At 41.4% G+C, this 23,492-nt stretch overlaps 1 protein-coding gene across 1 annotated transcript in view; it reads left to right on the forward strand.

Moving 5' to 3' along the window:
* TPO (thyroid peroxidase) overlaps nt 1-23,010 on the forward strand; it is a 94,698-nt gene extending 71,688 nt beyond the window's left edge. The window contains exons 9-14 of the mRNA XM_072143486.1: nt 349-586; nt 5,506-5,714; nt 7,590-7,754; nt 12,126-12,257; nt 18,170-18,269; nt 22,853-23,010. Coding sequence (XP_071999587.1) covers nt 349-586; nt 5,506-5,714; nt 7,590-7,754; nt 12,126-12,257; nt 18,170-18,269; nt 22,853-23,009 — 1,001 coding nt within the window. The 3' untranslated portion in view covers nt 23,010. The remainder of the gene's footprint in view (nt 1-348; nt 587-5,505; nt 5,715-7,589; nt 7,755-12,125; nt 12,258-18,169; nt 18,270-22,852) is intronic.
* The last annotated feature ends 482 nt before the right edge of the window (nt 23,011-23,492 follow it).

Below are 23,492 nucleotides of genomic sequence, written 5' to 3' on the forward strand. Positions count from 1 at the left end.
ACCCAATATCCTACCTCTGACTTATCCACATTGCAAAAAGAAAATCAAGTAATGTGGCCAACCCCTTCAATGTCTCTCCCAATATGCAACCAGGTCGCTTTAAGGACACATTCAAGAAGATTTAACTTCAGACTACACAAAGTTGTTATCTGCTTGTAGTCTGTAACCATGGAGACACATGGTTCCATAGTGGCTGTAAATAAAAAAAAGTAAAATATTCTTACTAAAATGTAATTGTCTATTGCTTGCTGTTTTTGATTCCCTGTAGTCATAAAAAATAGTTGCAAAGGTGGATACCGGATGCTGTATAAGTAACACTTACATTGATTAAGTCTTATTTATTTCAAGGATACAATGACTGGAGAGAGTTTTGTGGATTACCAAGACTGAACTCATCTTTGGACATGCATATAGCAATATCTGATGAGAACATCACAAGGAAAATGATAGCGATGTATGGACATCCCGACAACATTGACGTGTGGCTGGGTGGTCTAGCAGAGGACCTCATACCAGGAGGAAGAACTGGACCATTATTTGCCTGTTTGATTGGGATGCAGATTCGAGCTCTGAGGGATGGAGACTGGTAAACAGGATTAAACATTTATGTAAAACTAATGATTATGCAAATCTTTTAGGGTAAATAAGAAAGACGGAAAAGGGAATATAAGAAGAGTAGGACTAATATTGAGCTCTCTGAATACATGATATGGGACTGCGATAGACGGGGCGTGGTTGTGCTATTAAAGAATGTATGAAACCCAACAACAGGCCACCATCCTCAAACCCCTTACATACCTTGACCCTACTGAAATGGAAAACCATTCAAAGGAAGATAAGTTGAATTTCATTAGTTAATACACCCTGTTTTGGTCCTTAATCCTGTGTAAGAACCGGTAAAAGTAAGAAGAAATCATATGTTTCCAAAACGTATATAATTCTCAGGATTGCTAATTTTATGGGTTACCTTAGCCAGTAGGCCAGTTACCTTGGTAGTGGATAGCTAGCTGTATAATATGACTGGCACTCACAAGGGGTGCCATAAACATGAGTCCTATGCTGGTGCTATCACTTTTTTGCTCTCATTTTTTTTAATTTACTAAGGGTTGCTTATCGCACTTTCATCGGACTGTTTGCAATTTTCGGGATTTGAGCAGCTTTGACAGGTATTTAACAGGGGTTTGGCCTGGGATTGTGTCGCACGCAATCGGGTGCTGCGCTAGCTACCATGTGACAGAAATCGGGGACGGGCCGCCTGATTCGGATTGAGCACGGGATTTAAGATTCAAATTGTGTCGCAAGACTATGCCCTTGCATGTACCAGGAAGAAGAAGGTGAACTCCGCCAGATCTGAGCTGGGAAGCAACACACTCAGGATGTTGGTCGCATGATCTTAGTGAATCGTGGCAGAGTGCATGATCGTCGGACAATGCATTTTCGTGAACTCCGCTGGACCAGGCAAGTAAATGTGCCCCAATAAAACTTACCTCATTTCCCTTCAAGCAATACAGCCCTGGTATGGTCCAATCTTGTATAGAAACACATAGGAAACTGCTCCGCTCCAGGTGCTCGATCCTCAAGGAATGCCTTTCTTTTCCCATATACGAGACTAGATATATGACTATAGAACAAAAAAGGGTCTGAAACGCTTTAGATAAGCCTTTTTTCATACAGTATATGTAAGCGTGTAGCTGTTTAATCATGGACTAATTAATGATTCACGTTGATTTGTATGAACAAGTGAGTGCCGACCTCATCCATTTTCAAGTCTCAATACAGTCTTGGACCTCCCGAAATGCACCCATTCACTATTAGGCATTGGGAAGCATGTGACTACTGAAACCAATTTGTGGTGACATTCCATAGACTGGTCCACAAGCTAGCATTTTCAAAATGTCACTGCTCAGCTGCTGATTGGCTGTAGTGTTTTACAACTCATAACAAAGACCAGGTAAAGAATGGGAGATCTAGTGCTGGGTAGTCTGAAGGGAAATCAGGTGTATAAGCTTTAGTATGTTACTGGTGGACCATGGGGGCATGGAGGTTCCACTGAGGCTCCAGGAGCTGTGGGTCATGTGATCCAGGCAGCGGAGCAGAGACTTCCTGCCCTATCTCTACTGGCTTTCGGGAGACGGAGGGCCTGTGCAGTCATTATTGTATCCACGTCCCCTTGTTCATACACTTCTCTTGGATTGGCAGGAGGGGTGTGCTAAAGACATCTGTATCACCCTGCAACAACTCAAAGGAGAGAGGTTATGACAGATGAGGTTGGGGTGCAGACAATAATGACTGCACAGCCCCTGCATCTCCTGTAAGCCAGCAGGACATGAGACATCCCAAAAAGTCCCAAAGTCCCAAAGGCTTCAAAGAAGGTATTTACAGTGTCAGTATAATATGGGTCACCGATTTACCTTGTTAAACTTTCCTAATGGTGGCTAACCCCCTAAAGTCCTGTACCTGCCATTATGCACTATGTAGGAAAGGAAAAGTTTTAACCCTACCTTCTTCATACATCTTATACTATTAACTAAGGCACAGCCCAATTTACTGAATGGAACGGTGTTCATGGTGGGTAGACATATATACTTACGTTTTGGTTATGGTTCAGCTAAATAGGTCTAATTTTTCAAGGGTACAGCTGTCCATGGAAAAACGTGACCTCTGTCCCTTTGTTCTTGGGATCAATGGATATCTCAGGGTAATCAGATTTACCATAATTCTATCAGATAATGTTATTATTGTCCAATATATGATGGAAATATCAGCATTACTTGCAGTTAAGCTCTGATAGACAAACCAGCATTGTACCATTTTTACGAGAGCGGAATCTAGCGACTGTCTGCCTATGATTAACTGAAGTCTCCCTGCAGAGTTAAAATGACTGAACTGGGGCACATTGATGAATTTATCACAAGCCAACCTATATCTTGGGACCCACGTGTATCGCTGCAGAAAATGGAGGAGATTTTGCACATTCAACTATATCCAAAACTAAAACATGAACAGGCTTAAGGCACCTGCTAAAAATAGAGTTATCATTGAAATGTCAGAATCCATTCAAACTAAACAACTACAAAAGTTTCAGATACAGAAGTATAAAAAATTCAGGACCCAACTGAAAGTCTTTGGACACCGGCTTGTAGTTATTGATTTGTATTATAGGTGATGTACTAATATTCATATTGTGTGAACTTTAACAAACTAGAATGTCACCCATTCTATTATGGGAAATCTGGTACTGCATTTTCTTGCTAGATCTCCTCTTTCATATGAATCTAAAATTTCTAGGTGCCAGGGAACTGGAGATATTCTCCTAAGAATTTTGGGTGCCATTTTTATATATTACAAATTTTATATATTATTTTTATATACTGTACATCGTTCAGTACATATAAAAGAGGAGATCCTAGGTGGCATGGATCCGAAGTGCCCCTGAAAATGTGTCCGCACCCTTCCAAATTTTTAGCCAGCAGAGAAGAGCTGCTCGCACCTCACAGATAAAGTAAATATTGACTTTATGGGGCACGTTTATTTACCTGTTCCTGTGCGTTCCCAGAGGTGCGTTCCCCGACGAGAATGCACAGCTGCCGCGATTCACTTACATTGTGCGCCCGATATCCTGCATGTGTTGCTTCCCGCTCAGGTCCTCAGGAGTTCACCTTCTTCTTCCTGGTGTATGTAAGTGCATTGTCTTGCGACACAATTTTAATGTAAAATGCCGCGCTTCAGTTGGATCGTCCGATGGCACGCCCCCCCGCCCCTGAATTGTGTTGCATGAAAGCCGGCGCCAATGCGCCAAAATCCGATTGTGTGTGCAAAAATCCCCTGCTAAATGCAGTGAAAATCGGAAATCGGAGGAATATCCAATGATAGTGCGGTTCGCGGACCCTTAGTAAATGAGCCCCTATACATTGCTAAATTTTGATAAGGGATAATGTAAACCCCCTCCTGGAACAATCTTAGAAAACTCTTGCTCTGATTGTCATATATTTAGAGATCGTTTTTTTAAGGAAATTGTAAACAATGTTGCCTAATGTGGCTACATATTAAAGGAAATCAACAAATAGTAAAAACAAAAAAACACTAGAAATGCTCACCTCTGCTCCTCTTGATGTTGATCTTGTAGCTGTTTTCTGGTAGTATTGAGGGATGTGAATTCACACCTCTCATGTGAGGTCACCTCCCTCTCCCAGAGGGAGGTGCAGGGGTGCGCATAATTAGCAGCACGGAGTACCAATTATCTTGTCCCCGTACTCCAGGCTGCTAATTATAACTTTCATTTCTAGGTGATCCAGCCATGTCAAGACTAGCGCAGGACAGCGCCGGGATCAACATCAAGAGGAGCAGAGGTGAGTATTTCTATTTTTTTTTTGTTTTTTCTAATGATTGATTTCTTTTAGCATCATGACCCAGAACATGTCCAAAAAGTTAACACAAAATAACCATACATATTCCTGAATAAAGTTCTTATTGCACACCATCCTCCATTATTTACACCTATGTTATTGCACTCTTTCTCATATTCCGAACCATGGAAAGTTCTGTTATTGCGTTACTGATCGCGGATCTAAAAGTGACCTTAGCTTGTTTTATGGATATATAGTTTTTTATTTGGGTCACCATTGTGCAAGTGAGTGTAGAATAACACATCTGTGTGAAGCTTAGTGCAATTTGTTACATGTTTAAAAATTAAAAAGTGATCTCTCTCACTCTGGCATGTGCACTGAGTAGAGAAAGAGGCTTGTCACGTCTCCATTCTCAATGTGCATGCCGGAGAGATAGGGCTCACCATGCAAGCGCAAGAAGTGCTGTGATAAGCTGAAGTCAGGAGGGTGAGGGAGGAAGAGAGAGAGGATGTGGGAGGGGATGGGAGGAGTGAGGAGCGAAGGACCCCGGGACTTAGCTAAAGAATCTGGTAGGGAGCCAGGTAAGATAAAAGAAAGGATTCTGAGGAATTAAAAAGCTTTGTGGACTAACCAAAAGCAGATTGCTATTCATGATGACAGGTTCCCTTTAAACAACCCGAGATAATGAGAGACCATGTCAGTGATATAGGTGAATGGTACCTACGGGCAACCCAAAACAGTGTTATATAGGAACTTAAAGAGAAGAACTGACAAGATAGAAACCTGCTATTTATCCCCAGCAACATCTGCCTGTGACTATGTCTCTCCATTATCCCTTCCTATCCACTCCTTTCCCTCCTCTCTCCATAGATCTCCATAATCTGCAGTTTATTCATACATCAACTTTTATTTCAAAGGACAATGGTAGTTAATAAAATAATTAAGAAAAAGTAAAATGTTGAGATGATGATTAGATATGGAAAAACTGCAAAATGCAGGATTTGATCGAGATTTTCCTGTAGATATGCTGCAGATTTCCAGTGTGCACCATTTGGTAACTACATCTGCAATATCTTGGCCTTGTCTGACATAGTGTAAAGAATCCAGTATTCAGGATCTCAATGAGGTCTCACTTGTTTTACTTTCTTAACCTGCTTAGGTTTTGGTATGAAAATCCAAATGTGTTCACCGCAAAACAGAAGCAAGAACTCGAAAAACATTCTCTTTCTCGTGTGATTTGTGATAACACAGGACTCACACACACCCCTCCCGATAGCTTTCTGATGGCAAAATATCCCGAAGGTTTTGCATCTTGTGACAATATTCCTGGCATGAATCTAGAAGCCTGGAAGGAGAATCTAGAAGAAGGTATTGTGTAACTAAATTCCTATTTCTCAATTTTTTTTGCATATTAATGTAGGTTAAAAAACTGTATTAATTTAGGTTTTCATATATCAAAACATTTTTTATTTAACTTTTTGTACTTTATGTTCTACTCTTCTGCATGGCCAAAGCCTTCCATAGGTAATTATACCGAAATCACTTACAAACTAGTCATATTTGACCTAAATGCAGAAAAAATCTTTCTATTTTTGTATAAATGGAATATTCTGTACATCATGAGCGCTAGCTGCGCAGTTAAGGCTCACCTGGAATGTCTTTTTAAACTGGTGACAGATTCCAGTAACCTATGCTATGCTGATTTTAAAAATGCATCTGTCAGCATTCTTAATAATTTCAGTACTTTATAAAACTTTATTTATATAACCTGACTCCCTGCCAGCAACATGTGGTGAGTCCCAGAGGGGGGCATTTCCAGCAGCCTGCGTGTCTGTGTCTGTCTCCTCTCCTCCAAACTTATCCACCATCCTCCTCACTTCCTACAATGTGCATTGAGCAAGCAGAGGGAGCAGGATGTGGAGTTGAGAAAAAATACAGACACAGGCACACACAGGATACAGCTACACCCGAGGATACACCACCTGCTGCTGACAGGGAGCCAAGTAATGCATATTTGTAAAATAAAGTTGAGATCAGGTTTGGAAGGAGGAACCTACCAGCTGATATACCTTAATAGGTAGATTTGTGATGGTATGTTTCCTTTAAAGCAAAGCTATGATCAAAATCCATCGTTATAAACCAGGGACACTTACTCATAGATCCAGGCACCATGACTGTGGTAATCTTCTTATATGTGTTATCTGTGGCTCCTTCTTTCTAAAATCAACCTTTGACATTATGCTAATCCCCTCCTTGCTCTGGGTTCACAGGCTGTTACACTGTGCAAAAGCAATGCACTGCTGAGGGAGTGTAACAGCCCGTGAAGACGGGTAACACCACTCATTGCACTTCTGCCTCATTAGCATAATTTTCACTGTTGATTTTAGTAGGAAGGAGGCCATGCATAAGATATATAAGAAGATTACCACAGTCACGGTGCCTGGATCTATGAGTAATGTCCCTGGTTTATCATGATGGATTCTGATGGTAGATTTTAACACGTAAGGAAGTTAAACACTGTGTAAGTGTTCACTCCTTGTTAGTAAAGCAGGCAATGGCACCACAAGAGTGAAAGAGTTTTACCCTAATGTCACTGGGGTGAAACAACTATAAACTATATAGAAGACCTACACAGGTGGTCCCCTACTTAAGGACACCGACTTACAGACAACCCATAGTTACAGACGGTCCCCTTTGCCCACTGTGACCTTTGGTGAAGCTCTCTGGATGCTTTACTGCAATGATCAGCTGTAAAGTGTCTGTAATGAAGCTTTATTGATAATCATTGATCCCATTACAGCAAAAAATTTTGAAACTCCAATTGTCACTGGGGCAAAAAAAAAAAAATTGTCTTGAACTACAATTATAAAGTATACAGTTTCCACTTACATACAAATTCAACTTAAGAACAAACCTACAGACCCTATCTTGTACGTAACCCGGGGACTGCCTGTAATTGTTATCACGTTTCCTATGAAATGTATCTTCTTTATCACTGCGGTACTGAATGCACTCGGCATCTATTACATGGAGCATAGACGGGGCACTAGAGAATTGGTTTAAGATTAAGCCTACAGAAAAAAGAGAGAATTATTTAGCATTTTTCCAATTGTCTTCTCCAAATTTACTATTCTGTTCGGAAATATACAAATGTTTTCTCATTTTTCTACTAAGACTTTGATTACAAAAAGCAAATCGAGATAAACCTGGGAATGGATATAACCATCCCATATCTTATTGTAGGTGAATCCTGTGGTCGTCCAAAGAAGATAGAGAACGGTGATTTTGTATATTGTTCACAGACGCTCTTAATTTATTTTTGTTACCCTGGATATCGCTTAGAAGGACCTGAAAAATTATCCTGTCAAGGAAATCAATGGAAAACTACCCAACCCCCATTCTGTAAAGGTACCATATAACGTAGAGCATTACAATAAAAGTCTATGGGAGGTGAGCTGAATGTTAAGTAGACTCAACCTGAGTTAAGAATCTGGTACAAACCAAGATGACAAATTAGGACTGCAAACGAAAGTCCATGTCCATGGAAGATGTAGAGGGCCATGTAAAATATTAAATATATACCCATCACTTAAAGAGAACCTGTCATGCAAATAAACCAACCCAAAATAAATCCTTTATTATAAATTATGATTAAAAAGCATTGCCCTTATCCATTAATGATTCCTCTCGATGGATTACATGTTAGTGAATCCGCATTGCCCTCCCTCCTTGTTCCTGATTGACAGGTCTCACTGCTACAGAACTGCTGCTGTGTGGAACATTGAGGTAGAGTTCTGTTACATCATTGGCTTCTTCATGTCATGTGACCAGGGCAGGGCCGGCGCTAGCACCACACATAGCCGGGCCAGTACCAGGGCCCAGAGCTGCTGGGGGGCTCACACTGTCGAGTCCTAGTAAATAATATATCCATGTAGGGCTGTATACAATTAAACTTTATATAAAACCATGTAGGGCTGTTTGGGCTGATAAACTAGGGTAAATTTAAGGGAACTGTTTTAATTTCTGTATTTTTAATACTGCCACGTGAGTTCACTTTAAAGGGACCCACTGATGCTCTCCCTCTCAAAGTTCTACTAAAACCTGGATCCAGCCCTAGACAAGGCTGATGTCATCTAAGGTCCTGTTATATCTGCCCAGTGTACCCCATTTACGTATCTGATCACATGAAATTACAGCAGTCTCCATGGAGGATGGGGAGGAGTAGAAGTCCTTGGAGGCTGCTGTGATATTGCCATGATACCATGATATTGCTTTGTGATCAGATACACACATGGGGTGCATTTTGCAAAAGTAACTGGGTTTAAGGACCTTAGATGACATCACCCTGGTCACATGACATGCTGAGAAGAGACATGGGACATGGGGAGGTGTAGATTGGAGGGGACAACTGAGCAGGACACATCACCATCTGATACCAGATAATATTAGATACATTTTTAGCTAAAAGTGGGTTGTCAGTTAACAGGGCTCCATGGGAACCTGTCACTAGCTGTATATGTGAAAATGTGGTGACAGGTTCTTTTTAAAGGGGACCTTTCACTACTGCTGCAGTTCTGACTCTGCATCTTTTAATGGGCGCCACTCCACTTTTTTCTAATGTAGTTGCAGTTTTTTCTCTAACCTTATAGGGCTCTTTCATGTCAGGTGGGTGGGATCGGGCTGTGGGATACCAGATGCAAAGAGTTGAAGTACAGATGTACGTTAAAATACATACAGATTGCAATGTTTGGTTTGGTGGTTAGTGTAGATCTTGTAGACATCTGTAATGTGTGCTGGGTTGTGGACTCCCTGTGCCACTTAACTGATTTGGTTTTGGTCTACTTCCAAAGGATTTGCCTAATTTAGGCTAGTTTTAGCTTGTTTTACCCTGTATTGTAACAGTACAGTAGGTCGATTCCCTCCTTCAGTTTTGCTCCTCCCCGCTAAAAGTGGGAGGAGTAAACATCAGCAGCAGCCAGTGATTGGCTGCTGCTGATATTCAGGTTGTCTCCTGAGTGACGTAACTGTCCTTATATGGACAGTAACATCACTGGGAACCTACCAGAGAGTATGCTTAGCGGAGGGCAGGGATGGATGCAATACAATAGCATCTGTTCCAAAACAGACACCTCTAATGTGAAACAACAGGCAGAGGACTGTCAGAAGCAGCGGAAATCTAACATATTCTCATGATCAGCCTGTACATCAGGGATGGCGGCACAAACTCATGGTTAGGAATAGCTGGTGTAACATGAGGGTTAAAAAAACACTTACAGAGGGTTTAGTACATTCACAGGAATCTAGAATCAGATCCATCTTATAAAAGGTCATAGACAAGATAGACAAGTTATTTACTCAGTCAAAAGTCAGAACGCAGGAGTCGGTCAACAAACTGGATACCTTTGCACGGGACTGCTGAGCGACAAAACTTATGGCTCAGGTACCTCCCAAAAGTGAGAGGAGCCTTATAATTCTTAGATTCACTGGGGATTGGGCGGGGACATATTTTAACAGGGTGCAATGGCAATCCATCAGCATGATACTGTCGTAAAAATAATTTTTGTTTTTATAACTCCAAATTCAGCAGGAGTCAGCACAAAAAGTATAATGCAGAAAAGCAATTATTTCTTTGATTTAAAAAAAAAACCATACAGGCTCCATCAGTTCACAAGTCACCAGAAGTTTGAGTGCATTGATTTTTGGAGGTGATTTTATGGCCCGGGCCGCCACAATGACAGCTTCCTTCAATTTCAATTATGTGATGAGCTCCCTAGTCAGCTCCTTTACTGCTAGTTTTTGTAACACATAAAATCGGAAACGTAGAGGATAACAGGTGCAAAGTACTGATCTGTGACTGTACATCACCGCACGGACATCAACGCCTTCTTTTTATTTCAATTGACTAAATATGTGACCTAATCTATTTGGAACACCAGTACGCTATGGATGTCCTTAAAAAACATTTCATTTGATCCCACTAAGCTGGAGGCGATCATATATGAAAGAGAGAGGATAAAGCGTCGCTGTAGAAAATAAGCATCTATTATTTTATCCAAAGTTTACTCAATGAAATATCCAATAACTATGACTTTGTAATTATTATACTTATATTTATTATTCTATCAAATTCATTGATATGTAATTGGTGAGGGTGGGACACCAGTACCCCGAGTGAGTAGCCAAAAGCAGCAGAACCACTGCGACTACCCCCAGGGCAAAACCAAATGCAGACATCTAAATCGCTCTAGCTGTGGCAGTGAAGAATCACTGGGGGTGTTGGACATATCTCTCAATCAATGGTGGATCTTCATATGGGTGGGCACCTGGGGCCTTTGGCTTCTCAGGGGCCCACGCCCGCCCATACCAGAGCCCTATATGAAAATCGGCACAGCCAAATAGCTTCAGGTAAAAAAAAACCTTTATACTTACCTCTGGCTTCTTCTCCTCACAGCTCTGTCTTCTCATTCCTCACCTCCGGCTTCTCTGCGCATATAATATGACATGGCAGGGTTGCGGCCGCATGACATCATAGTGTTCGCAAAGGCTGAAAGAGAAGACTTAGTGGAGAAAAAGATGGAGGTGAGAATACAGGTTTTTTTTTTAACCTGAAGCTATTTGGCCGTGGCAATCTTAATATATAACCCCGTGGCCATTTATGTAAAAGGAGGCCCTGCCGTGGCCATTACATTAAATGCTCTGAGCATTTCACTAAAGGGGGGCTCTGCTGTTGCCATTTATTTTGAGAGGGAGGGCTCTTCTGTGGACATTTTATTACAGAAAGTTTCTGCTGTGGTCATTTCATTAAAAGGGGACTCTGCTGTGGACATTTCTGTAAAGGGGGCTCTGCTGTGGATATTTCTGTAAAGGGGGCTCTGCTGTGGATATTTCTTTAAAGGGAGCTGTGCAGTGGACATTTGATTAAAGGGGATCTCTATAGTGTCCATTTCATTAAAGGGGGTCCTACAGTGGCCATTTCTCTAAAGGGGGCTCAACCGTGGACATTCCTGTAAAGGGGGGCTCTGATGCCGAGATTTCACTAAAGAAGAGCCAGTAGGGGCAGCAGTGGTGTCGTCGGGCAGAGGAGAGGAGGCTTCAGGGCACAAGGTTGGTTGGGACCTTGGGGGGGCTCTGATGCCAAGATTTCACTAAAGAAGAGCCAGTAGGGCTTCAGGGCACAAGGTTGGTTTGGACCTTGGGGGGGCCCTACTTGTCTGAACAGCCCAGGGCCCAGCAGCCCACTTCTCCCAATGTCCCACTTCTCCTGAAAGTCCTGGATCTTCAGGTCTTTCTTGTCATCTTGGGTGGTGGAAGATTTTTCTTGGGCTGCAACTTTTCCTTTTCCATTTTACCTGCAACCATCACAGCAGATACCACAACTAGACAAATGTGAACATACCCTTAGATAAGGGACAGAAAAAAGGATGCATTAACTGAGATGTAAACGGGCCCTTATGCCTACAGTACAATACTTCATAGTGGAAACTATTGCTTCTATCTACCACATGTATATGTAACTACATTTTGGTAATTCAGTGTCCGTACAGCCGCCAATCCCATAACACATGAAGGATCTCTTTGGTGTTTTTTGATCTCTGTGTCACGCACATCCCCTAAGGCTTTGTGCTGGACATAACAAAGGACATCCAGTGTGCGTTGAATTTTTATAATAACTCAGATTTGCAATAAATTTACCTCCTGTAATTAATTGTATAATGTTGTGAGATGGAGTTATATAATATTTATTCTGTTAACTATATTACTATCCCATTTTTCCTGTAGATATCGATGAGTGTTCGAATTTGTCATCTCCCCCATGTCACAGCTCAGCTACATGCCGGAACACACCGGGCAGCTACGAATGTATTTGCACAGATCCATATGAGCTTGCGGAAGATAACAGGACCTGTGTAGGTAATACATCCGATCTTCCATTATTTACTTGTGCAGGGATCCAGTACTGCTCAGCTCTCCATTAAGAATCTGCACTTAAGTATCTTCTGTAGTCTCTAGTTAATCATAGTGGATTGTGCCAAGAATAAATGTCAACGAGCTCATAAAATAAAATATCATCTCCTTATTCTAAAATGTGACATGGTCTCTAAGAAATACTTCCTTGCCAAGTGCCAGCCATTCCATCTTCAGGTTTTAATTAAGACCTCTGTTTATAGAAAACAATTTGCCAAATGGTACATCTGTTTCTTGAGCGTCATCCGGAATTATGCATCGTAGTGATTAGTGTTTAGTGGAAGTTATCCTTACTGTAAGACACACACACACAGATGGATAGAGAGATAGATAGATAAATAGATAGAGATAGAAAATCAGCACAGTTTTTTCTATCTCCATTATTGGATGACCTAAAGCCCGACCCTGGTAAAAGTGCACCAATTTTTTGGATGTACTTGTGCTGCTTGGAATTTTCGATATGTAGATGGATAGATAGTGATTGGTGGAAGATGGCTCCTTTCTTATCTTATTACTGACCTTACTGTAATGCAGACAAATAGATTGGTGTTTAGTGGGGGATGTCTGTTGCCTCATCCCCTTATTACTCTCCATACTGTAAGACAATTAACCTTAATATATACAATATGTAAATGATTCTTCGAAAAAAGTTATTCCAGAGCCCAGTCTACACTCTCTCTCCCCAAATTAATCCAGTGAAAAGGAAATAACTTCATCAAATAAAGTGAAATGGAGCTCTGAATAATGTGTACATCTACAGTATGTCGTGATTTACCTGGCAACTTCCATAAGATGGAGGAGCGTGGAAACAAGTAGAATCCAGCAGTGAAAGAGTTCACATGAAGTGTATAGGGTGTGCTCCGTGAGCTTGTGTAGATAGTGTCTACAAAGCAAGGCTGGCAGGAGGGTTGATGCAGTGGAGTCTTTGATACAATTTTAGGTGTAGCGAGAGATAAGGCAGGTTATGCCGCATCAGAGACTGACAGGAAACTGAGGGATCTTCTACCTCGCTCTTCTTTGCAGGAGACTTCTACATCCACAGATCTGCACCGGCACAGCTCATCAGCTAGCTACACACAAAGACCATCACAAGACCTCTCATTCCCTCCAGAGTGAGCAGGGAGCATTAGCCGCTCCCCTCCAACAGTTACAATCCATCTAGTTTCTTGTGTAAACGAGCTACAGTCTTACAGAGATAAGCAGCACAGCCAAGGGACAGATCTACTGCAGGGAAAGGCTAAACTGAGGAGGATAGCAAACAAACTGCTGGGCATAGATAATGACATTATAAAGGCAAATATGTCCTACATCCCAGAGCCAATGGTTTGTGAAAAAAAATATTGGAGTTTCTCCATAGGTACAACCATACAGAGACAGGTTAAGAAGGAGTCGACAGCGAGGACACAATGCAGTAATAATCTTATTCTTTGGAAGGGAAGAATGTGCTGCCATAAGACTCTAGGAAAAGAACATTTTGGAGCAAGGTAAATTTTTTGGAGCAAGGTAAATTTTTCCCGATTGTTCTATGGCAGCACATGTACCTATGGAACTTAAGTAGCGGTCTCATATTTAATGGGTGGGTGATTAGCTGCCAACATTTGCCAAAAAGAAGCCCTATTTCACCTGAGAACTTAGTCAGTAATGTCTGATGAAGGTTGTGATGCCCATGTGGTATATGACCTGCTTCTGGCCACAAGGAGATCTTTCAATCTGCGGTATCAGGACCTCTGGAGGACCTTCAAAGGTCCTGAAATGGCTCTCGTGTACAGGTGTATTGGGATCAGGAATAGTATGCAGATTTCATGGGTTAAGATCTTTCTTAGTATAAAATTTGGTGGGTGGTTTGTGTGGCCATAGACCCCCTATAAGGCTTGAGCCCAGACTGCCACCGGTAATTTCACCTTTCAAGGAGGGACACTTGTGTTATCTTCATTTCATACATTTGAACAGGTGGTATGACTTACAGTAACACTTCATGCACACACACTCCGTTTCGGCTAGGTGGACATCAGTTGTGGGGGAGCACCCAGGAATAGGACCTACTATATAATTTGAGGCACGGCTGCTCAACAGTCACAGAACAGCGACACGCAGGGGCACATTTACTTACCCAGTCCCTGCGCGATCCCCGAGGTGCGTTGTCCGATGAGGATGAAGTCTTCTGCAATTCAACAAGATCGTGCGCCCAAGATCCTGCATGTGTCGCTTCCCTGCTCAGGTCCGCTGGAGTTCACCTTCTCCCCGGTGTATGTGAGTGCATTGTCTTGTAACACAATTTGACTTGTAAAATCCCGAGCGTAGTCCAAATCCGTTGGATCGTCTTGCAGGCCGCCCCCGATTTGTGTCGCGTGAAAGCCGGCACGAATGCAACACAATCCAATCGCGTGCGACGCAATCCTCGAAAACGTCTGAAAACACGACTGAAATGCGGCCACAGCACCTTAGTAAATAAGCCCCACGTAGACCAGACACAGTGATTAATAGAAGTCATACACGTGCACAATAGACGTCATAATGGTGGCCGCGAGCTAGCCGTAATTTCTGCGGCTAGCTCTCCACTTCCAAATACAATCATGTTCACAATGTCTAAGTGTATACTTTCCTTTGAGGAGAAAATAAGTATAAGAATGTTGGACTTCAACATATCCAGTACTTTTGTCCTCAGATGAAATAAGCATTCACCAGAAGAGTCTACAAGCAACAAATCTGCACCATCAATTGTATCTGAGATTTAGAAGGAATAGCTAGATAAAGTGTATTAACATTTTATGGCAAAAAAAAGTAAAAAAAATACTGCAGCAAATTATAAGGTTAAAGATGCTCCATAAAGAAGATGGAACTATGAGCGGTTAAGAAAACATGTAACATGTAGTCCTTTGTACTATTCCTGTTACCAGCCCTTGTAAACAGAACTATCCTGCAATCCAATTACAGTTAATGCCTTAAGTTAATAAATTAAACGTTGCATTAAATTCCTCCTCCCAGAATGAAATTAGAAGAGGGGAATCTTGGATGAGAAATAATGAAATGGATTATCTCTGCTCACCATATAATATCTGCTCTATGCCGATCAATGGAGGAGATAGCCTTTGGCCAACTAGAAATTGAATGACAAAATCAAAGTTTAGCAACATCAATGAGCCGGGAAGCTGAGGATATCAATGAGGTAGAGCCAGGAGCTCGTGGCACTAGATAGAGATCTCCAGAGTAATCAATTCTCTCTTCATAATTTACTGCTTCTATCACGCTACGTATTAAAAGGGAAGTCGCTATTAAATATGTATACTTTGTGTACTCCACAGTTTTTAATTTTTCTCTGCTTCTTTCAAGGAAAAAATGTCAAAGAGTTTGTTCAAAAAAACTTTCTTATAAATTACAATCTATCAAGGAGAACTGTATAATTATAACATATGTTGTTATAATGGACTGTGAAAAATGGATTTATTTTTCCAGGATTGTAGCCTCTCCAAGTGCTGCTGTGCTCTTATATCGCTAAGTAAAAGAAGACCACAGCTCATAGTAGAGGTTAAGGAATGTAGGAAAGCTTGATATAGAGAGATAAGTCCAAGTCCAGCTACAATCCTGGAATATAAAAGCATTTTTGACAATCTACTACTAAGAACATAATCCATAATACCTTTCTGTAGCTTTGTAGGGTCAGGGTCCGAAAACAAGTACTGTAAATTATAAGATTTATACCTTTATTTGTTTCCTAAAGAAATATCAAAATGGCCAGTGCTTGCATTGTCTATCTTGTAGAAAAAGCTAATTCACTAAAATATAAACAACTAAAAATAAGGAAAATAATAATTCAGACATCACAGGTTCTAATGTAGTAGATTTTTTTGGGTGGCCTAGAAGAGTGTAGGGCAGTGGTGGCGAACCTATGGCACGGGTGCCAAAGTCAGCACTCAGAACCCTCTCTGTGGACACCCAAGTCATTGCCCCAGCACAGAATTGACCGGACAGGACTCATGGTATCCTGCAGTCCCAGCCACAACATACATGGGGCTGCGGTGTGGACAGGGCTGGTTATTATTTGAGCGCCTACTGCAAGCCCCTCTAATCTTGCTGTCATCCTGGACGGATGATGTGGATTTTGATTGTAGTTCGGGCACTTGGTGTCTGAAAGGTTTGCCATTACTGGTATAGTGTTTTATCGTCTCCCTATAGGATTTTACACCACAATCCACTTTGGAAGAGTTATTGTTTATCCCTTGTGGTATAGGGTGGTGTAGGCTAACGCTTGTTTCCTTGCTATTATGGAGTCCTGTAAGGAATCTGTTCTTGCTGGGGTCTTGGTGCCATTGAGCAGTAGATTTTCATCTCTGCTTCATCTGCAATCTGGCAGGGTGGAAAAATTTATATCACCCACCTTACTGGTCATGGTAGCCTAGATGAGTGAAGAAGTTTATGCTGACATCAATAGTGGTCTGGAGTGGAGAAATTAATGGGGCTCATCTACTAAGGGTCCGCACTATCGTCAGAATACCCTACGATTTCCCATGTGCGCCGCAGTTACAAGGGGTTTTTGGCGCACGTGACAAATTTAGGCACATCGGCGCCGGCTTTCACGTGACCCAAATCGGGGGCGGAACGTCAGACGATCCGACAGATTTGGACAACGAGCGGGATTTAACATGTCAAATTGTGTCTCAAGACATGCACTCACATACACCGGTAAGAAGGTGAACTCCGGCGGACCTCAGCGGGGAAGCGACACATGCAGGATCTCGGGTGCACGATCTTGGTGAATACGGATATCGTCCGACTGTCCGGATCGGGGATCGCGACAGGACCGGGTAAGTAAATGTGCCTCAATGTTTGTCTTACCAACGTTCTTGGGAAAATAGGTGTTAATGACTGACTACATGGTGGTCTAGTGTAGTAGTGGCAAAGCTGTACAGAGAGGGTATGGCTCTATCTTAAAGAGACCAGTTCTATAACTAATATCTTATAGTTAGGAGGCCATTTCCATGGGGGGTCAGCAGATGGGTGGAAAAAGTAAATTTTTGCTTTCCTGGATTACTCCCCTTCTCATCTTACAATTGGGGAGGTGATGCTCAGTACCCATTACCCCCGCCACTACTACTTACATAGTATAGTATATTGACGTTCTAGATACCCTTGCGCTGTGGCTCTCATGCACCTCAGTAAGTTTCTGCTTCTTTAGTGAGGATAGATAATATTTTGGACAGATTTGTCCGCTTCCGCCTGGATTATATACCCCGACTGCACATTATAAGACCTTCAACATTTATAGCGACATTTCTTAAAAAAAAACAATCTTCAATTGACTCTCCCAACTTGCATGGACAATAATGTAACGAGGTCTCGAAAGGCGACTTCTTTGGAACTTTGACATTTCCTCACTTAATGGTTGTTAATGACTAGTCTATTACAACAGTTAGAATGGCTGATATTGTTCTACTCCAAAATACATTCTCAGATCGAGTTTTGATTTTGATTCCCCTCGGGTCATGGATCAAACGTTCCTTTCACTTTCCAAATAGGTGACTATTAGAATAATTGTTCTCCATGAATGCCAGAATAGATTTTCATCATCATTTCGCAATTTGGGAGAAGAACACAACATCCTATTTTGCAGGATACAATGTTTTACAGCTGCAATTACGTGGGGATTGTAAGGCATTAGGGCCATCAGGAGATGTTCCTTTTGTTATCATGATTAAAAGCGATGTCTGTTCAATAAAATATTTATAGGTCATCATAAAAGCCGTCGTAATTTGTAGGTTTCATTAGCCGAATGCTAAATGGTTCTAACGTTAATTTTTTTTTTGACTCTGTAAGATTTCTCCTATTAAAACAATATTTTGTCACAACTTTCATGTCTTCAGATTCGGGAAAACTTCCGCGAGCGTCCATAGCATCCATCATTTTGGTTGCACTTTTATTCCTTTCCTGGGCTGCTATATGCTGGTTTCTTGTCTGCAGAGGGTAAGGAGGATTTCTTGTGTCTTTCCACTTATTGCAGATTTGTTTGTTGTCAATCACTCAGATAACAAGACTCTTGTAAACCCTTGTGTGCAAATGATTGACAATGTAATGTCACCAGGCTGCCGCTATCTGAATGCCCTTGTGAGTCTCTATGAGCCGTTACATCTGTATCTGTGGATGTGCACCTCCATCTGTCAGCTCAGCCTCTCCACATATTATTGTCACTCACAGACGCTCTTTATTCCATTTCTATCATTGCTTCTTATAGGAAGGAACAAACTTGTACTAGTCGTAAATAAAGAAAGTATAATTTGTGTATGATGATGCTAATTTCATTACAGGCAGTCCCCGAGTTACGTACAACATGGGGACTGTTTGTTTTTCCTTACGTAGAATTTGTATGTAAGTCGGATCTAACTGGCATCTGACAAATGCGTGGAGGTAGCTAAGTATGTGTTCCTGCGGGACCAGCAGCTTGTTCTTCTCACGCAAAGAAGTGCTGAACGAGTGAACGAGTCCTAAGTTACGGAAGTGCTGTACAAGCTGCTGGTATGGTGAGAACGTGTCCTTAGTTACCGCCAGCCTCTACTGATATCACTAAGTACCCGGTTCCACAATTCCGACAATGTGATAGGCGGACCACGTTTGTATCTAGGGGTTGTCCATATCTCAGATCGCTTGTACAGCACTTCCGTGCGCATGAAGAAGAACAATTCACTGATATCGCTTGTTATTCCTTATGCAGGCAGAAGTGCAGCACCAGCGATGTGAGTTAAGGACGAACCACAGATAAAAACGGGGTACGCACATGTGCAGCCCGGGAACCTGTTTGTATCAAGGGGTTGTCCATAACTCAGATCGCCGTAAGTTGTGGGCTGCTTGAATATATATATATATATATATATATATATATATATGTATATATATATATATATATATATATATATATATATATTAGCCTACACAATATATATATATATATACAATTATACGTATTATATTGATTTTGTGGCTTATAGCGGTCTCCTCTGCCGGAATAATGTGAGTACTATAGATGTCAATACTATAGGTAGGTGTTTCCTCACTTACCTTTGCCCTAATCTGACTGTATAATCGTATCGTAAATTATACACATTCATCACAATATGGACAGTGACACATGGACACATATCGTGTAGTCATCCCATGACAGAGTATCAACAAATCAGCTTATGTTTTATCAATGAATCTTCAAACCCATTACAGTAAATAATTAATATTGTTTGTGTAACAAAAAGTTATTCAATTTTACCATATATTTTCTGTATCAGTTCTTCATGGTATCCTAGTTGTCTTCCTGTGGTCAATCAATAGGAGGCTTCATTGTTTACTTCCTGTACATGCTACAAACACTGATCCCTGGTCATGTAATGTCACACAGCTTTGATTACACTGTGTTATAATAATCCGTGCAGCTATGTGAGACAACACATGAACAGGTAGATAAGAACTGTGCACCTAGCGATGCAGCGCTAAGTGAAAATCGTCAGGAAACCCAACGAAAATGCTCTCAGCGGACCCTTAGTAAATGGGCCCCTATATGCCCCCCATGAGGAGAGGCATTTTCATTTTTTTTTTAATTTTTACTATTTTTTTCCCCCTACAATGGACAGATGCTGATCAGATCTGTACGGAGTCTGATCAGTCACATGACCGCCAGGTCTATAGAGCTTCAATGTGATGCTGTGAGGAATGGAGAAAGCAGAAGTGGTAATAAACCACTCTTGTCTTCTTCCTGGCCCTGCTCTAGCAACCTGCACCTGCTGACATCTTAAGTCAGAGGACTGTCCTAAAGGAGTTAAGTATATACCACTAAGGACTGGACAACTCATTTCAGTCTTCATCAGGTGTAAAATCACATATTCTCCTTTCCTGTTGCAGTAGGGGTTGCATTTTTTCCCCAGTTATTACCCATTTATGAAATAAAGTAAAATAGAATTCAGCCAATAATGGCCCCCGTTTATTTGAAAATGAAAAATGCCTGTATTGACACCCATCGTGCATCGAGCCTGTAAGTTTGCGGGATAGACCTGTCATATCTCTATCCTCCTTTACACACACAGAATAAGAGATGCTTAGCTTCACAATGAAGTCACATAAATGTCAGTATTGACACCTGACTCCTAATATTTACTGTGCTATGAAACCTCGGAAATAAGCAGGTGATAGATCCTTGAAATGATAGGTTATAAACTTGCCTTGACGACAGGAAAGATTTCAATGACTGATCTTTAGAAACATCCAACTTGTTCTCCAGTCTTGTTCCATGACTATGGAATTTCTGCTCCGGCACCCGCTGTGCAGGTTCAGGATGCCAGAAACAAAAAAGGAAATTGCTTCTATATGATCCTTTACACATGTAGGAATAGAACAGAGTATAGGTCTAACATCAATTGATCCGTATTTTCCGCCTAAGCATTTATTAAACTCCCTCATTGCCCAGCAAGACACCCGCAGACTCGATGTGTCCTCAGCCTTTTCCACCAGGTTGGAGTAACATCTCTACCTAATGACTTGTATTGAGCAATCCATAGCACAAAGGTGCTGCTTAACTTTTTGTAATTGAAAAGAATTAGGGTCGCCGAACAAGCTGCCTGCAGAGGTAATAGGAACAGACACAATAGTAGATTTTTTTGAAAGGGGTTTTTCATCTCCAATGGCTTCCATGGACCCTCTGTGCAGTGTGGGAGACTGGAGTGGAATCGGTAAAGTTACTAATTTGGAAAGTTTTAGTAAAATTCGATTTTATACATGTATGGTTTCATTGATGTGTACATATATCAAAACCTATTGCCCATAGAGTTTCTAAATAGATTCGGAGAAATGAATCCAGACATGTAAAAAGTTGCAATGGGACAGTTTTTTCCTTGCCCCTGATATTTTTTCTGTTCTGAAGCTTCTTTTCAAAAGTCCTTCTCCTTTTTTCCTATAAAACTCTGCCCTTACTTCCCTTGGTGCCATATGTTCTGTTATCCAATAAGGATTTTAGTAAAGCTGCTGAGCTCTGCATAGTGTGAACATACGTTATCTAAATAGTGAACTAGCCTAGAAGCTGCCATTATGGGGATGGATTGGATTCACAGCATGCAATAAAGAGTAGAAACCAGAAGCGAAATTGCTATATGAAATGTATAGTCTGTGATAACTGAGATACTAATGGATAACAAGGTCCTAATATGTAGGTACATAACCAGAACAACATGGGTTGCAAAGATAGAATAAAAAGAAGAAGTGAAGGAAGTTGTGCAGCATCACATACTGGGATGGGACTACTAGTAGAGAATTCCTCGTTTTTACAAAATACTTCTTCATACACCAACAGGTAAACAGGCAGGAGGCTACTTTTTTAGGCTATAGAGAGATTACCATCACTTTGGGGCTCATTTACTAAGAGTCCGAATCGCGCACTTTTGTCAGGTTTCGCTGTGATTTCCGATTTACCCTAAATTGCCCCGGGATTTTGGCGCTCGCGATTGGATTTTGGTGCATCGGCGCCGAATTTCACGTGAAATCGGGGGGTGTGGCAAAGAATTGAATTACTAGAGAGAAGTAGAGTAAACATAGCAGAGGTTGGATAACCAGAATAGCAAAGAAATAACACTAGGCAATAAGGAGACTAGTGGAACCAGCAAGGTGTATAGGAACTGGGGAGGTACAAAAAGGAGTTCCTGTATGCATCCCCCAACAGCTGACGGCCTTCCATCACTCTAGTAACCCTTGCTAGAAACAGCGGGGCTGCAGAAGAGACCTGGAAACCTAGCCTCAGTTCACACACATAAAACAGTGGGGAGTATCAATGCCTTCTAAAGCATCTACCGCAGACAGAAGCTGGCATGGATGCCTCCGATGCTGGCATAGATGTTACATCGGTATAACATTTTTAAAAAATATATCCTTACCTTGGTCCTATACTAACCAACAAAGCTCTAACTTCATCATTGGTGATATACAGAGGCTAAGTGTTAACGTCATATCTACAGTGTGTATCTGTTACAGACTAATACAGAGCCTGTAGTGGGTGCAGGCTGAATAGGTGACGTGACAGGGTGGGCCATGGATTGAGATAACTATACCATCATTTTAATTTTTAAACACCCTGGGATTGTAAAAAATAGAGCCTGGATAATCCCGTTAAAAGCAATGAAAGTAATTGATAAAGACGTAGAACGTGCCGAGAGTTGGAGGTATGCTATGAATGTGAGACATATTTATTGGGGCTCCAGATACAAACAAGGGTGATAGATGAGCCCACTGTAACTTTTAAAAAACTTTGGCTAGAGCTCCAATTTCCCATGAAACAAATGCAATAAAATTTTACAACCTGATCACTAAAACCCTTGACAGGCTGCAATGCACATCGCAAAACAGATGACCACACGTGGACTAAAATGGCAATTGTCAAAGTTGCTAAAACATCTTGAGGTATTTTAAGCCTAGAGGATAAGTAAGGATGGACACCTCTGTTATCAGCCACACTCATAATAAAGCTACAGATCTTATTGAGTAATATTGAAACAATTTTTTCCATATTTTATCTTCAATAGGAGGAAGATCTCCTTCAAGACAACTGCTGACTCTAACCCTGGAGATGACCTGAAAAAAAGTTCCATAAAAATAGATTGTTCTACTTGTGACAGAATGTCTCTACCATTATACCCATCGAAGCCCTTAGAGTCACAGATAGTGAATAGTTCAATTTGATAACCAGGAATAAATACATTGAAAAATTATCTATTTTTTTATGTTGATACTATATGATATATACAAGCAATAAGAAGGTTTCTTACTATTCCCATGGTCCCGGTCACTTAGCTCTGCATTCCAAAAAAGTGACATTATAATCATTAAAGATCTTTGATATGCAGCCGGCAGGTCCAGGTAGCTTGTGAGCAGCGGTGATGATGCATGGTGCTGGAGTCACTTACGTGGTAGTGACAGTGTGGTGGTCTGGTTCCTTAAACGTGGATGATGTGGATGGCTAGCTCTTGCGTCACAGAGGCTAGTGGGACAATCCTTCTGCTTTGTGCTTACTAGAGATGAGCGAGCACTAAAATGCTCGGGTACTCGTTATTCGAGACGAACTTTTCCCGATGCTCGAGTGCTCGTCTCGAATAACGAGCCCCATTGAAGTCAATGGGAGACTCGAGCATTTTTCAAGGGGACCAAGGCTCTGCACAGGGAAGC

The sequence above is a fragment of the Engystomops pustulosus genome, chromosome 3, assembly GCF_040894005.1.
Source record: "Engystomops pustulosus chromosome 3, aEngPut4.maternal, whole genome shotgun sequence".
Taxonomy (NCBI): Eukaryota; Metazoa; Chordata; class Amphibia; order Anura; family Leptodactylidae; genus Engystomops; species Engystomops pustulosus.